The sequence below is a fragment of the Amyelois transitella genome, chromosome 2 (assembly GCF_032362555.1).
Source record: "Amyelois transitella isolate CPQ chromosome 2, ilAmyTran1.1, whole genome shotgun sequence".
NCBI lineage: Eukaryota > Metazoa > Arthropoda > Insecta > Lepidoptera > Pyralidae > Amyelois > Amyelois transitella.
The window spans coordinates 6,370,280-6,388,227 of record NC_083505.1 but is presented as its reverse complement, the minus strand read 5'-3'; the positions used below and the strand labels follow the sequence as shown (position 1 = coordinate 6,388,227).

Below are 17,948 nucleotides of genomic sequence, written 5' to 3'. Positions count from 1 at the left end.
AGTTGTTTTCTCATGATGCCCTGGCCGGGATTCGAACACAGACAAGCGTACTACCGCTGCGCCACACAGGCCGTCACATTATATAAAACAGTACCGCAATCTGTCTAGCAAATAATTATTAATAGCTTCGTAGTCCGCTTTATTAAAATTAGGACGTGGATTTGAGGCCTCCTTTACTAGTGGGTCATAACTACGTGTAACTGATAGAGGGTAGAAAGATAAGATCGAGAGTGTTGGTACTTATACTGTGTTAAGCTAAGTCTTCTTAAGTATTACATTATGAACTCACTTGATGTCAGTACACTCCGCATCATCAGGTGGGCCCAACTTGTCCACAAAACACAATTGGGGATCTGATCGCATTGCCAAGTAGTTCTCATAGCCATGTATGTAGGTACCAACTAAAAGAGACACATCACATTCTGTGTCCCACCATAGTCTAGGTGGTGTGCTGTCTACACCACGCGGCACTCGCATGCCTAAAGTACTGTGAAAATAAAAAACTTAGGTACAACAAACATACTTTTAAATTAAATATTACATTTTTACAATTAAAATATTTTTTAAAGCAGTTCATGTTAATAAATTCATGTTTAATAAATAGTACCTTGCATGAACCCCATTTTCAATTTGAGTAGCGTAGTCCCCTATTACTTCATGCTTGATATAATACATCATACGTACTCGCAGCAAAACTCTGAAAAATCATTAACATTTTCATGATTACCTGATTAAAACATTCGAGACGTATACAAATCAATTTCGATTCGATTTATAATATGTATAAAGCCACAATCGAAATATATTATATTTAAGTATTAATACAACCAGAGTACCTACTTTTCAATTCTATCATTATGATATGTATGTATGTACCTACTTTTCAAATTGATAATGCCAGTATGTATGAATTCAATATCAATAAGTACTTACTTATTAGCATGCCTAAATAAATGTTTCTTGTAACTGCTTTCTAGATACGCCTCACAATCATACTTTTCTATAGAGCTCCAATGATTTGGATCTTCCCATTTTTGAATATCACTTAGTTTTGGCACATCTTTAGGCTTATTTTTTTTCTTTGCATTTCTTCCACGAGGCACAGGATTATGTAAGCCACTATGATTCCTGGAAATGGTTACTTCCCCATTTTCGCATGGTTCAATAAGGTCCCATATGAAGTTTCTTATTTTTTCGTCACCTTTATAGTGACGCAAACAGTACAGCACCTGAAGACAAAAAGAGCAACCTTTAGAATAATAATTCTTTGTAGTATAAATAAGCAACTTTAAAAAGACAATAGTCAGTTAGGCTATGTTAAACTCAGTGAAAGTCTAAAACTTTCTCGGTATTAGCATGGCTAGTCATCACATTAAGCATACGAAAGAGAAAGATAAGAACTGAAATGAAGGTATCATTTTTTTAAGAATTGTGACCTTTTTTGTTGAACCTGCAATGATCTGCAATAATTTCATTCCTCGTTGATTATTATGTAACTTATTCTCATTTAAAAATTCCAGTACAAGAAGACAAAAGAGCTTAGTTTTTATGTAGGCTGTTTTATTAAAAACATATATAATAACTAAAAGTAGGGCAAAATACTCACAATTATGCGGGCACAATCTTCTATGACTGGTATAGTCCATCCTTTTCTAAATTGATTCTTATCAACTATTTCCTCCCAGCGAGCCCATCTGTTATATAATAAGAACATCATTATCTCTTCTTGAAATAAAAAGGTTTGTACAATTTAAGTGATAATGTGTGATTTAAGTTTAATCCCCAGATACTGTTTTACATGATTGTGTTTATTATAAGTCTTTAAAATAGCTTTATTTTCAATTTTAAATGAGTATGTATATAGTACCTGGGTGACCAGGCTGTGCTCGGTGGACGTCAGAAAAACCATATAAAGTAGTTAAATAAAAAAAAATAATACCACTCCTCTTTCCCATAGATGTCATAAATTGCGACTAAGGGATTGGCTGATAAAGTGGGAATTCTATTTTTAGTAAAAACAAAACAGGTGTGCGTCACGAAAAGCATAAAAAAAACCCTTTGCCAAGGATCAAACCCAGGCACTTCACTTGATAACCGATCGCTAACTGAGCCATCGCGTCATACGATTTTAGTGTCAAAATCTATCTCTAGCGTCTATCTTCATATCTATGGTGCCCGGTTAAAATGCGTGATGCGTAGAAGGGCACAGATTCAAATCCCACCTCGGTCATCATGTACCAATGATTATTTTCGAAGTCACGTACATTAGTTTGAATAGTAACCGATGCTCTTAGGATGAGGGAAAATCGTACAACCGTACACGAAACCTGCACATTTAGGCAACTGGATGTAACCATGATCAATCCAATACGGGTTAGGTTCTGCAAAAGTTGCGGAGGTCAGATAGGGAGTCACTCCGTGTAAAAGGATCCATGGTCAAAGGCATACCCCAGGCTCCTCTCCAGAGTGGTAAGTATGGAACTGGGACTTAAGCCAGGTTAGAAGTTAGGCCCAGCTAGATTGATTTTTTACCCCCGTATACAATTATTTCAAACGCGATTACAAATTTTTTAGTAGTGGAATAGTTATTTTGGGTATCATTGAAGCCCTCAAGGATGAATAATTTTCCAGTTTTTTTTTTTACATTTTCCATTATTCTATTGCTCCTTATAGTTGATATTATATTATACAATGTGTAACGGAAAGGGGGTTATCATATTGAGTACACCAAACGAGTTACCGGTAACAAACAGCCTGGTGCCACGCAAAACCCTAAAAGTAAATTTTTTATTTTGAAATTTTTATTTTTTACAGCCGATTTTATTTTATTTTATGTTATTTTATTAAAACTTGCACAACACTACAGCAGTAAACAGCTGTGAGGTCAATAGCATCTTAACGATCACACCCATTGGCCCACTGGCCTAATGTCGACGCCACCCGTCTGTACTCCTGGTACTTTAAAATAGTATTTTAGAGCCAGGGTTCCGGATATCTTTTTTTTTTGTTTTTCTTAACTAAGCGTTCCTGCTTTTTTCTTTACTTTTTACTATTTAGCTGACGAGTCCCACCTGCGAAACTTGATTTTTTACTTTATCTCATTAAAATTACAACTTTACACTGAAGGCTGTTTGAATATCAGTGTTTCATATGACTCTTCAATCTCATGGCAAAAAATAAAACTGACTAACAGTTTCTCATCAATTATTTTAGCAGATTAATTGTAGCAACTAAAATACCGGACTGGCGTTTTTACAGTAATAAAGTAAAAGTAAAACAACGAACTAAGCGTACTGAATAATATCAATGTAGTAGTTACCAGAGAACGTGTTTGTAACATTATGAAAAACTTAAATATGAAAGAAATATTTTTTAAAGAAATAATAATTAAAAAGAGAAATAATCAAACTATTATTGAATCACAAAATCCGAGCAAACTATTGTTGTTGGTTTTAACTAAAATTTTCCAAATGAACCCTGAAATAGGCGTGACTTTTCTTTGCAAGGAGCAAAGAGCAAGGTCGATTAATAATGTATTAAAATGGTTCCGGATATTTTAAGAAATTTTCTATTACGAACGAAATTCTTTTTCATATTTTAAGAAGCCGATTAACGAATATCGTCATAAATTAATAAAACTATTACTAATGATCTAGTACTTAAATGACGTTTACATAGGTTGTTAAAAGTCCGGGAAGAAAGAAATGTTCGTGAAGGGAAACATGTTTTCTTTTAAGTCTCTGATCCTTGCGGACGTCAGACGGCAGTCTCTCTGCGTCATCTGCATCAACAACACTGCTCTTTTTTGCATCATGGGTAAAAACATCTCCGAATAAAATAAAGGAATTAATCATTTAGCTACCAGGATTTCATGGATACGCAAGAGGTTTAATTTATCTACTTAAAAATAAATGAAAACGGGCCCCTAATTTACCAAAACGAGAAGGCAAGACTAGATAGAGTACTTGTCTCTCGTTCTTAAATTCGACTAATTCAAGGTCAATATTCAAATTTGAGAGTGTGTGTGTGCGCAGTCAATGGGTTCACTGTCTAGTACACTAAGCGCCGACCAATGGCGCTACGCCGCGAGACAGGTGATGTACACGTATCCTTTCTTCCGCTTTAGGGTAAGTGAGGGTAAAATGATGATCCCACCTGATTATTTACGTTTGTGATTAGTAAACTTTTACTTCGTTTAATTTTATCGCCACATTCATAAAAAAGTTGTCAACATTTAGTCAACCTAGGAAACACGTTTTGTACATGCCACTTTTTCCTATTGGTAAGAGTGGTAGTAAGTATGGTAAAATTTTGAAATCAAATAATACTGTTTTTAACCCGTTTATTATGGTAAAATTAATAAGATATTGAATCAAAGGGACAAAACATATTTGTACTAAAATAATTTTATTTCACCTTTGTTTACAAAAATAGCCGGTTAACGTGACCGTGGTCGACTTTGCCCGTGTCTCCCCTGTACTAGGATGCCAGAATCGGGAAGCGGAAATGTACAATTATTTGAGAAGTCAATCAGTCGTTCGCTATCCATTTGCGTGACAACCAGTGCTGCCATTTTAACGCTTTGGGCGCTAGATCTAGCGCTTTTTTATGTGTTTGGTGCGCTTTACAGAATTATGGCACCTATAGTAGAACCGCCTAAATGAGTCCTCGCCCGCGGAGTACAGGGGCGCGGGGGTATGACGACGAAGGGGAACGAAAGAGGTGCGGGCGGCGGTCGAGCGTAGCGTGTAATACAAGGGGCGAAATGTTACTGGACATTTCTTGAGATATGTGACGTCATAGTGGTTAGCGGCAAACAGGTGAAGATTTTTATTAAAAAAATAATAATGGCTATACAAAATTTGAATGAAACAACTGTAAACTATACAACGTGTTCCTTTTGTTATCCCATAACTCCATGGTATCAACGAGACCACGTACATGAATTAAATAGCATAAGCATTTTTCGATTATTGTTATTTTCAAATTTTTATTTTTCATACAAAACAATTCGATAAAAATGTGATTTTATGATATATAGGTATGATATGTAGGTAAAAAAAAGGTAATAAAGTTATGTATGTAATATTTATTTATGCAAAATTTATCAAAATTATAAATCAATCACTTATGTCCATAATATCACTATCACTGGAACTTGATTCTTCACTTTCACAACAGCCATCATCAGAATCATCAGAATCGTCTTGCACATTAATAATAAAATCAACAACTTCATCTAGGACTCCATCATGTTTGCAATATTCGTCTTCGATTTTAATCACGTGTTTAACACAATTCTCCCATTTCTCTTTGGGATATTCAGCAAATAATCTCTCTAATATTTCTTTTTTCTGGTCCAAATTAGAGTCGATACTTTTTTGTGCTAATTGTCCTTTGATATCACCCCAGACCAACTCAATTGGGTTCAGGTCTGGGTGATATGGAGGCAAACGCAATACTTCGTGTCCGTTTCTTTTCAATACCTCGTCAATTTTGTAAATATCTTCTGTGAAATTACTTTTAATTAATTTATATAAGTCATCCTTTCTAAGTTTTTCATCAAAAGGCACGTTATGTCGTCGTAGCCATTCTTGCATAGTTGGCTTGGTAGAAGCCATAGTTGGCTTTTTCTCTTCTCGAACCGAATGATAAGCTGCGTTGTCCATTACTATGACAGAATTTTGCGGTATATTAGGCATGAGCTTTTCATTTATCCATTTACTGAAATTTGCGAAATTCATAGAATCGTGATAATCACCTGTTTTACATTTGGATTTGAATATCACAAGGGCTCCGTCTACAAATCCAATTTGACCTCCACAATGTACGATGATCAAACGGTCCCCTTTACCAATATGAGATAGAACGCCAAGTTCATCCTTTGATTGCCAACATTTTGAAACGTTATGAGACGCGTTTACATAAGTTTCGTCAAGGTATAAAATATGTCTTCCTTCTCTACGATATTTTTTAATAGTATTTAGGTATTTCCACCTCCACGATGTGATATTTGGCTGTTCGATAAGGAGTTTCCTTTTAGATCCGCATTTCTTAAATTTAAAACCTAGATCATGTAATAATAGCCTTAAATATTCCCTGCCGCAGTGTAATATATTCTCTTCTCTAAGTACAGCGTTCAAAGTTTTCAGAGTAGGTATTTTTTTGAAAATTGTGTAAAACTGAGTGACTTTTCTTCTTACCACTCCTTTTGTGAAATCGTCTATTTCCACTCTTTTTCTACGAACCTGTTTTGGTTTTCTCGGTGATTTAAATCTCTCGTTGTCATTTAATGCTTTCCCTTGTTGTACAATTCTAGATACAGTCTTTTCTGATAGTCCAGTAACTTCTGCTACAGTTTTATTTAAAGGTATATCTTGTTTATATTCATCAGAATTTGGGTCGAGTTTCTTTTTTCTAAAATATTCATATACGTTAAACGCCATTTGTTTGCACTGACTATTAATTCTATGTCCGAAAATATTTCGACTCATCTTGAGAATGTAATCTCATGTATAATTTTCACAAGGCGTCCGCAACTGTCAACACGTGTGATCGCTAACCGCGTAGCGAGCGAACTGAGTTTTTACAAGAATGCGCCCGCCGCCCGCACCTCTTTCGGTCCCCTTCGTCGTCATACCCCCGCGCCCCTGTACTCCGCGGGCGAGGACTCATTTAGGCGGTTCTACTATAGCGGATAATCTGGTGTTTTTTTTAATTTACATCATGACATATTAAAAAACTCTATGGCTCTATCAGCATCAGTTATTTTAAAGCCTAATAGAGTGTTTTTTTGTTTGTTTGCTTTATTTCATTCAAGAAAAATTGTTCTTTTAGCGCGATATCTAGCGCTTTTTTAAAGCACAATTTCCAAGAAATCGAGCGCTTTTTTACATCTTACAGCGCTCAATCGGATTTTTGGTCTGGCAGCACTGATGACAACATTGTTTGTGTTTGTGTTTTGACTTTTTCGTACACGTGTTCTCTTTCGTGATTTCTTTGAGTAATTCAGAATATTATTACGACTACAATGAACATTATTGGTCGCATACCTAGCTACCAATCCACATGTTTTTACGGAGTCATCTTTCCAGTACCAGTGGCGGATAAATGTGTTGGCTGGATGCTGGAATAGTCGGAGATGTTGTCGTTGAACCATATTTTTTGCCTAACAGCCTAAATTTCCTAGAAAATTACTTAAATGAGGAACAGTAATGCCAGTGAGAAGTTACGTGGATATCGTGATGGAAAACAACCTAATATTCCAACATGGTGGCGCTCCAGCTCACTTCGCTCGTGATGAGCGCAGCCACCTCAATGCCCGGTTCCCGGAATGGATTGGACGAGGAGGACGTATCGCATTGCCTCCGCGGTCTCCAGAACTCACACCACTTGACTTTTTTTCTGGGGATACATTAAAAATAAAGTGTATGCGTCGGATTCCCCTTCGAGCGAAGAAATGGTTGCCCGCATCAAACCGCATGCGATACTGTAACGCCAGGAATGCTTCGCAATGTCTGGGTTTCCATTTACCGGAGAGCTGACTTGTGCATCCAAGGAGGTCGACGTTTTGAACCCTTTCTTTGAAAGGTATGTAGGTTTTCAATCTTTCTTTGACTTAGTTACCAATTTATTTTGTAATGTAGGTAATTATTTATTAGCTTGCATGAAGAGTTATGAATGTGGATGAAGCGAAGGAAGTATGCAGAGATCGTGGAAAGATGTAGTCTCTGTCTATCCCTCCGGGAAAAAGTCGTGGTTTTATGTATGTAGGTAATTATTATTTCTTTTGCATTTCATGCGAATATTTTCAAATCGATTGAATGTCTTAAACGACGTACCTCTGTCAAAGCAAAATGATTCTTATTGATTAAGTAAACGAGTCTTATTTGTTTGTTTTAGAATCTTCGTCAAACGTTCGCCGCCTTGCCGCGATCTCTTTGACGGCGCCGACAAAGCGGCTACCTACGACTTAGGTCGCCGACGGTACCAGGAGAAAATGACGAGTGAGGAGTTAGTGTTTTAGTGTACATCGATAGTGTCTTAGTGTGTGTGTTGTTTTGAATTGGGGATGTTGACCCGATAGTGATTTGCCACGTTTGTTTACATTTAAATAAATACATTTTATTGCGAAATTTTATTGACATGCATTTATGAACATGGTGATAAGGACCAGCAGTAGCAGTAGGAAGAATCTATTTAAGGTATAGTATCCACCCACTTTTTATGATAACCCCCTTTCCGTTACACCTTGTATATATAGCGTGATATTATATAGCCTAAAGCCTTCCTCGATAAATGATTCAAGGAACAAGCAAATTCTTCAGCTTTATAATATTGGTATAGATTAATTATATAATCATTAATCATGTATAAGAGATTTTGGGCTGTTGAATAAGGCACCCTAAATATAATGCTATATCTCACATTTTGAATTATATATACTGACCCAAAAGTAAGTAATCCTCTCTCTATTTTGAAACATTCCGACCGCGTCCAAGATCCGTATACAACCTCTTCGTCTACTGGAACACCTTCATGTCGAGGAATATAGTCGTCACTTGCGTATCTTCTACCTTTCCTCCCAAATTTCTCTTTCTTTTTTTTGCTACGTAAACTTATACCTGAAAACGTTATACATTTAAAAGGTTTTGTCGATAGAAAATCTTTAGTAATAAAATCTCCTAATATTCTGTATTTATATAAGAAATGAATAACTACTGACATATGAAGCATCTGCTCAATAAATAATCAATTACTATTTATTAATAACTAGCTGTTGCCCGCGACTTTGTCCGCGTAAATTTCGAGGTGAATCTTGATCATACAGTCAGATACAGACAGACAGACAAAAAATGTAAAAAAAACTCTCCGTTTCAGTCAAAATATTAAATGTACAGACAAAATATTTTTGCCGTTTTATTCGTATTATATGTAGTATTTTAATTTTCAGTTTTTTTTTATAAAATACTCAAACAATACAAAAGAAAATATTTTTAATAAAAAAAATATCTTATGTTCGGGCTTGAACTTGGACCGCCAACTTCAAAGTCTCACGCGCCAACCACTGGACCATCGAGGCCGTTGCGGTGGTGTCGAAATTAAAGTAGACTTGCGGGGTAGACAGAGCCAACAGGCTTGAAAAGACTAAATGGCCACGTTCAGCTTTTTGGCTTAATGTTAGAATTGAGATTCAAATAGTGATAGGTTGCTCGCCCACCGCCTAAAGAATCCCAAGTTTGTAAGCCTTTTCCTTAGTCGCCTTTTACGACAACCATGGGAAAGAGATGGAGTGGTCCTATTCTTTTTTGTATTGGTGCCGGGAACCACACGGTACTTAAGTAGACTAACAAAACAAAAATCTTTTTACGTGAGAATTACGCATGTTATGTGCGGCAAAACCAGAATATTATCAAACTGATTTTCACTTATATTTATTTATAGGTATTATGCTGTCGTACAATGATAAATGACTTTGAATTTTAAATTTCGTAACTTTGAAAATTTGCAGGCAAACTCATGCCTTGAGTTCATACAAATGTCGATAACTTTTTTTTAGTGAACCGATTTTGATGAAACAAACTTTAAATGTTCTTCTGAATTAAAACAAAGCTATTGGTGAAAGTTTGAAGTAAATCGGTTCAGTACTTTCGGAGAAAATCGTGATCATACATACAGACAGACAGACAGACAAGAAATTCAAAAAAATATTTTTGCTTTCTATTATTCATTCTAAGTGTTCCTTTATCCATTTCAGTCAAAAATACTAAATGTACAGACAAAATATTTTTACTATTTTATTATATGTATAAGATATAGATAAAGGCATAAAACACTCATGTAACGTACTTTTATCTCGGAAGTGCATTACGTTACGTGCGCGTTTAACACTTTACATACATACATCTGGTCACGTCTATATCTCTTGCGGGGGGTAGACAGAGCCAACAGTCTTGAAAAGACTGAATGGCCACGTTCAGAAGATAGAATACATACATATAGTCACGTCCATATCCCTTACGGGGTAGACAGAGCCAAAAGTCGCGAAAAGACTGAATGGCCACGTTCAGATGATATAATTGAGATTCAAATAGCGAAGGGTTGCTAACCGATCGCCTAAAAAAGAATCCCAAGTTTGTATGCCTATCCCTTAGTCGCCTTTTACGACATCCATGGGAAAGAGACGGATTATTCTTTTTTGTATTGGTACCGGGAACCACACGGTACAACACTTTTTTTAGTTTAAATGCTTGTTGTCTATTTAAAACCCACTCTGTCTGTGCAGTCTTTAGAATAGTAAATGACGCTATAAAAACAAACACGGATTAAGGAAACTATATTAAACTAGTATAGGCCGCCTGCGACTTCGTCCTCGTGGAATCAATCCCGCGGGAACTCTGGGATAAAAAGTAGCCTATATGTTATTCTGGGTCTTCAACTACCTCAATACCAAATTTCATCGTAATCGGTTCAGTAGTTTTTGCATGAAAGACTAACAAACATCCATACTGACATCCTGACATACTCACAAACTTTCGCATTTATAATATTAGTATTTTATTATATTCTATTCTACAGTAGGATTGGGGTTAGTTCAAACATTGCTTACCTTCTTCGTCTTCTTCAGAATCTGGTGTTACTTCCATATCCGACATTTCCATCGGACCATCATCATGTCCATATCTTTTTATAATGGTTCGTTTTCTAGGTTCAGTAACAATTAAATCTTCATCTTCTTTCTTTTCAGTTGTATCAATTTCAGCTTTTTTTGCCCATTTATTCCAAAAATCAGGATCTCTTATGTCAATATCAGATCTCTGATCCGTTGCTGCAAAACTCGCCTTGGAAAAAGTGGAACCTTTTTCTGATTCCATCTGAATTACTTGAGTTCTTCGAGCTAAAATCATTTCAATATCTTCCTCACAAAACTTATCACCAGCATTATCCTCATCCATGACGGCTCCATAAGCGCCCTTCTTTAACAAATCTTCAATTTCTTTTTTTGACAACTGTTTTAATCCAGTCTCTTTTCCCTGAGTTGTATTCATACTTTGTAATATTGCTTTATCTAATCCCAATTTTAATGATGCTTTATCAAACATCTCTCTTTCATAGGTATTGCGACAGATAAGTCGATATATTTTCACCATTTTCTGTTGGCCAATTCGATGACAACGTGCTTGAGCTTGTAAATCGTTCTGGGGATTCCAATCACTATCATAAATTATAACTGTATCTGCTGCTGTCAAATTTATACCCAAACCACCAGCTTTTGTACATAGTAAAAACACAAATCTATCAGAGTCAGGTTTGGAAAATCTATCAATAGCTTCTTGTCTCAGATTTCCGCGAATTCGACCATCAATCCTTTCAAAAGGATATTTCCGATATAATAAATAATCTTCTAAAATGTCCAGACATCTAACCATTTGGCTGAATATTAATACTCTGTGACCACCTGCCTTTAATTTTGGTAATAGTTTGTCGACTAAAACCATTTTACCTGAAGACTGAATAAGTGCTTTGTAATATGCTTCTTTATCTTCACCATATGTTTGTTTGTAATCAAATTGTATTTGATCTTCTGCTCCGTTAAGTAAATATGGGTGAATACAGCACTTGCGGAGTTCCATCATAGTGTTCATTAGATTAGGTATATTAGCAGCGGAAGCAGTTCCTTTTTGCAAGAAACTAAAATTTCTTTCTAATATAGCCCTATAATACTTCTTTTGGATATTAGTAAGTTCAACTTCAATTATAGTTTCTTCTTTAGGTGCTAAAGTTTTTTCAACATCTTCTTTTAATCTTCTTAACATCATTGGTTTCAAAAGCGCTTGTAATTTTATTACTTCCGATTCAGTTTTTAGTTGCCCAAATTCATTCAAGAATGCATCACTACTAGAAAATTGAGATGGTTCCAAAAAGTTTAATAATGAAAATAATTCATTGACATTATTCTGTAAAGGTGTTCCAGATAATAAAACCCTGTGTTCTAAATGGAGTTGTCTTAAACCCTCCAATAATTTACAATTCCTATTCTTAAGTCTATGAGCCTCGTCAATCACACAAATTCGCCAATTAAAAGATTTAAGCTCCTGAAAATCAGTCACTATTATTTCAAATGTAGTGATCAAAACATTGAACTTAGTGATTTCTTTGATAGGTTCACCCTCTTCATTTTTATAATAAAATTCATATTCTTGTATCATACTCTTACTTTGCTGTGAACCATGGTATACAATTACATTCATTTCTGTCCACCCTTCAAATTCTCTCTGCCAATTTGGTATTGTTGACAATGGAGCAATAATAAGAAATGGACCCCTGATGCCATATTCCCACACAGAATTAACAAATGTTAAACTTTGAATAGTTTTACCAAGACCCATTTCGTCAGCTAAAATGCAATTACGATTATTATGCCAAGAGAAAAGTAACCAATTAAGTCCTTCCAGTTGATATGGTCTTAATGTGTTGCCTCCTTTATACAGAGGAGATTCTTTTAATTGTACCCAATGGTCCGCAGAAGGCCTTTTTTTGTATTTCCATTTATCTTTCGACGGAATCTCACTAAATATTTTATATTGTTTTATTTTATCAACATCAATATCTTCCTCTAACTCCCATGTACTGTCTTCATATTGCAAGCTTTTCCATTTAACCAAATAATGTTTTACAACAGAGTTATTTGCTGGATCTTGATTTTCAGACAAATCTAAAATTCTTTCCACTTCTATATAGTCTGGATTGAATGGCTCATCATCTAAGAGTTCAAATATGTTCATTTGTTGAGCCTGTTTTTGTTTGAAACGTTTTATTTTTGAGAATATGCGTTTATCTCCTTTATACAATTCTTCTTCAGTTTTCCATTCACAGTGCAAATAAGAAAAGTTCCTATACTTAACATAATATTCTTCAACATCAACCATAACAGGCTTTTTATTTTTAATTTCTACTTGTTTATCATCATCAACTTTTGGATCCGGTTGTATTTGAGGTTCCTCTATGTTGTCTTTGACATCTTCTACCTTAAGTTCTGGTGACGGTATAGGTTTGTCTACACTAGATTCAACATCTGGTTTATCTAATAACTGTGTTGTGGATTGCAACTGAGATTTATTTTCATCAGAAATTGTTGGAGTAGTTTCAGAGTTAGAGACATTATCAGATTTATTTACTTCAGAAGGTGTTTCATGTTTTAACTCCCTTTTACCCATCCGAGATGCTAATACATGTTGAACAATCATAGAATCTTCTTCGGTGGTATTAACATACATATAGTTAGGAGTTAGTTTAGGTGTACCTTCTGCTTTTACAATTTCTTTGGTTTCCAAAATATCATCAGCCTTACATTCTTTTTCAATTTTAGAAGCTGTCATGGTAAATTCATCATCTGACAAACGTAACATGACATCATCTGTATATTTTTTACGTTGAGTGTTTCTTGCCGAACGCCTTTTCAGGCTGTCATCAGCCTCGGGTGGCGGTGACGGTGGCGGTGTTGCCATCATATCATCAGGCTCTCCATCAGAATCGGGTACTAAGCCACCACGTTTCTTCCTACGTCCGCCTGGTGTTCTTTTCAATGAGGATTTTCTACCACTTCCACAAATTGAAGAACGTTTTCGTGAAGTACGTTTCTTTTGACTAATTGATTCGCTTTCATCATCTCTATCACATTCTCTCTTAGCTTCAGCTTCTTCTAATAACTCTTTAATAGGAATTTTAGACACAGGTATATCATCAAAATCAGTAACGTTAGAATCATCCAAAACTGCAAATTCCGAACTTGTAGCACTTTTTGACACTTCGTGAAGATTAATTGGAGTTGTTTCACTAGAATTATCTAAAGAACCTTTTTCAAGAAAATCATAACTTGTGGTTGTATCAGCTAACATTTCGGAAGCGTCTTTTTTCGTATTTCTTTTTCTTTTAGGTGCATTAGGATCTCGAGGTTCACGTTTTTTTCTTTCCTTGACGGGCTTATCTCCTGGTTGTTTAGGTATTTTGGGTTCTTTGGGCGTACGAGGTTTCTTTTCCTTATTTTTTCGTGGACCTCTCGGTTTCTTTGCCTTTCCACCTCCCAATTCGTCTATTGAAATGGCACTACTATCTAAATTTGTTAAATCTTCACTCATTTCTAGATCTAGTTCAGAATTACTGTGCAATCCCGTGCCAGCTGTAACACAGTCTTCAGAAACAGGTAATTGATCAAGAGATGCCGCCGCGGTATTTTTATCCTTTTTCACCCTTGGTTTTCTGGGTTTTGCAGGTCCTTTACCCCTTCCTCGTCCAGTTGTACTAGTAACCTGGGGACTTTCTATCATTTTTGACCCGTATAATGGGTTTTGTAAAATACAATTCGGCCCTCCATTACATTTTTCATTAGTCTCGTGCTGTTGCAATAAAACTAATCGTTCTTGCAGACATCGAACTTTTTCTTGATTTTCATTTGATGGTGGTAAACAGTATATTTCCTGTATTTGTTGTTGCAACCCCATTCGTTCTTGATGATGAGAAGCGTGATAAATACTAGGTACACTGGAATGAGCTATTGGGTTTGGGCCCATCATAATGATATTGGGGTTATGTGGTATGTTGTGAGACATATTAGATATAGCCTGCATTGTAGGTCCCATATTAGAGTGCATGTTTGAAACACTCATTTGCATAGGAACAGGTACACTTGATAAATTTGTATTTGCACTTGTTGATACCATAGGCAAAGTACTAGGGATGTTGGGCATTCCTGTTTGTTGCATGTTGGAAATAGAATTCGAATTAATTTGCTGATTGTGTACTGGCATTGAAGACGACACAGTATTTGCAATACCCACCTGAGCAAGGGTATGACTTGATTGCCCAGTAGGCACACTGATTGTACCAGGAGTAGTGACAGAGGGGAAGCTTGATGGAACATTATTAGTAGCATTGTTTTGTAAAGATGAAGACATACTTGCTGGAATATTAACACTACTTGGAATATTATGCGGAATTACATTAGACAAACTCGGTGGTACATTTTGAATATTGTTACCCTGAAAACTTTGGTTTCTATTGCTGTTCAAGGTTCCTTGGTTTTCATATTGCGTTCCGGAGTTGGGACTAGTATTTATTGTAATGGAATGAGGTGGTGGTAAATGCATTTGGTTTTGTGCAATTTCGGTTCCCACATTTACACTACTTTTGGTAGATGTTGTGGGCACAGAGATATTTAGTCCTAATGTTTCGTTACTGCATTTCTTATCTCCTATTTGTTGATTAATTTCTTGAATATGATCACTCTTCAAGGTATTATTATCTTTATTTTTTTCGACAATTTTCTCTTCTTTAACATCAGTGTCAGATTCATTTTTTAAACTTGGATTATGCATCTTCTCAGGAGTTTCCATTTCAGTTGATCCACAAGAGGTGATTGGATGACCAGCAGGTGCAGGGGAAACAGTTGCTGTTGTAGTAGTTAAATTCTCCTTTGGTACGGAATTTACAGAAGCAGGAGTTAAAAACATGTGGGAGGGCGAAATTTCCGTTGATTTCCTTTCATGCTCCATGTCTAATTTATTTAAATTATTAGAATCGTTATTTGGAACAGAAACAGGAGTACTTTTGACCATTTCTGTTTTTGTAACAACTGGTTCTTTACTTGATTGATCACTGGTTTCTAGCGTAGTTGGCTGATTAATAGGGGTTGGAATCTTATTTTGACTCCATTGTGAAGGTGATGACCCCACATGTCCAACCGCTGGCGATGAAGGATTCCTTTGGTATGAATATTCTGAACCAGGGGGCAAAACCATTTGTTCCAAAGCTTGTAACGTATTTTGAGAAGAAAATGTTCCTGCCGGTTGTGGTGGTCCTGAAGAAACTGGGGATTGCACTACATTTCGAGATGCATGTGGTGAAGCACTAGGCCCTTTTACAGGGGACATAACGGGCCTTGGCGATAATTGGGGAGCTTGTTGTTGTCTTGGAGACATTTGAGCTCTGGGCGACATCTGAGGAGATAATTGTGGAAACGGTGGACGATACTGAGGACTGCCTGTTTCGATGCCACTTGATTTTACGGGGTTGTATTGATTTGTGACATTAACGTCAAGAGGATGTTGGACTTGATGAGATTGATAATTCATAGGAACGCCATGATGAGGAGATGCATACGGCATATTTGCTGGATGCGCAGGCGCCACAGATGAAGACGGACCGGGCGGTTGTCGTGGCACGTGATGCAACGGCGGTGCACCAGAATGATGAAGATGTACATTTGGATGATTTTGTATACTTCCAGCATGACTGCCAATGCTTTGATGTGGTGGATGCTGTGATAAAGAATGGCTCTGTTGCCCATGTGGAATTCCATATTGATGAGGATTTACATCCATTTGCTGATGATAGGTAGGATGTTGGCTTAGTCTAGGTGCACTAGGTGGATGCATTTGTGTGTAATTCGGATAACTCTGAAACAAAATAATATTGATACACTAAAAGTAAACCATCGAATGTAAAATTATTTTTGTTTATGAATTTAATATTCCCTTTTCCAAGAAATTAAAAATGACTAAATAGGCGAAAGAACATTAAGTCTTAAAAAATAAATGAACCAAATATGTGGCGATATGGTATCGTCACACTTTTAGTAAGTACATTTACCTATATTTTGGTACGTTGGTGGAACAATTCGTGTCTTAATATATTACCTAGTACAAACGGATTACCAGTATCAAAAAACTATATTATCTATTAAAACCCTAATCTATATACATTGGAATATTTTGACAGGCTTTGTTGAATGCTAGGTTGTGATCAAGCCAAACTCAAAGCACCAACCATAGAAACCATTGACTCTTAGTGGGTTTGATAAGACTTCGTAAATCCCAAAAAATATCGTTTTAACATCTAAGGTCTCTCTCTCTCTTTCACAACAGCAATGGTTTGTAGCAGTGCATGGACATATGTGAACTAAAGGAACCGTAATAGATAGGTAAGGGTGCTAATTAAACAAGTTTATTTTTAATAACAATATTCGCCTCTAAATATTTGTTGCCTTCTAAATTGCCAAGTCACCCACAATTTACTATTGTGGCTGACTATACAGGTAGTTTGAATCAATGAGAATTAGTATCAGTAATAGAGTATTAAACCGCAATAAAATGAAAATAGTCTGAATTGCTTCGAGAAAAGGATGGTACGGCCGTGCCGCTTTTTTTTTGCTAGACTTGCGCCCAGAAGTAAATTGCTATTGTAGTGTAAATATTGTTGTTTATAATATGGTAAGTAAAGTGATTCCTATTAAGAGAAGTCAAAAACCGTTCATATAAATCAAACGTCAAACATCTCATTTATTTCAACGTCAAACATCTTTTTTAAATGTAGAAATGTATGTTTCTAATTTGTAAACATCGGAGCACAATATCATTATATTACATAAGTTAGTTATATACGTTCAAATAATATGATTTATGCTGTACTATTATTAAATTGAATTGAGTGAGAGAAACCAGTATCTTTCCATCAACATTGGTTTTAGTAGGTACCTACTTTCTAGTTTCAAAATAATGCAAGAGGTAAAACATGTCCGCCTCTGTGTCAAATGTATTTATTATATTGGTTTGGCATGTACATACGCAGTACTTAACTAATCTTCACAGGTCTAGTCTGGGTCTTGTACCTAAAGCGTACGATACCGTAGCCAAATACTTGTTGACGGACGGACAAGGTCAACCTTGTCCTAACATAGGTAATAATTTACACGTACCTAATACGTAATTTACCTGTGTGCGAATTTTACGCAATTTCTTTATACTTGTTATGTATGTTACTTTTACGTTAGAGAGAAAAAACCTCCGATCCGATCACATCCATCCGTACCTATCTAATTTTGTATACTTATCAAAAGTAAGTGGATTTACGAATTTCTTATTTATAACGTCAAAAGGCGTTAATTTTTTTTT

The 17,948-nt window shown here is 35.9% G+C and overlaps 1 protein-coding gene and 1 non-coding gene across 5 annotated transcripts in view; both read right to left on the bottom strand.

The window, feature by feature from the left end:
- Positions 1–17,948, bottom strand: part of LOC106143076 (chromodomain-helicase-DNA-binding protein 7) — a 46,803-nt gene that overhangs the window by 16,201 nt on the left and 12,654 nt on the right. For all 4 annotated transcript variants that reach the window (XM_060946511.1, XM_013345046.2, XM_013345047.2 and 1 more), the window contains exons 6-11: positions 10,610–16,454; positions 8,450–8,624; positions 1,607–1,694; positions 934–1,229; positions 608–697; positions 290–487 (exon numbers count right to left, since the gene is read on the bottom strand). In XM_060946511.1, the coding sequence (XP_060802494.1) occupies positions 290–487; positions 608–697; positions 934–1,229; positions 1,607–1,694; positions 8,450–8,624; positions 10,610–16,454 (6,692 nt within the window). The remainder of the gene's footprint in view (positions 1–289; positions 488–607; positions 698–933; positions 1,230–1,606; positions 1,695–8,449; positions 8,625–10,609; positions 16,455–17,948) is intronic.
- On the bottom strand, positions 1,288–1,376 carry LOC132902413 (small nucleolar RNA U6-53/MBII-28). Its single transcript, XR_009657123.1, has one exon. It is a non-coding gene; the product is annotated as a small nucleolar RNA U6-53/MBII-28 (small nucleolar RNA).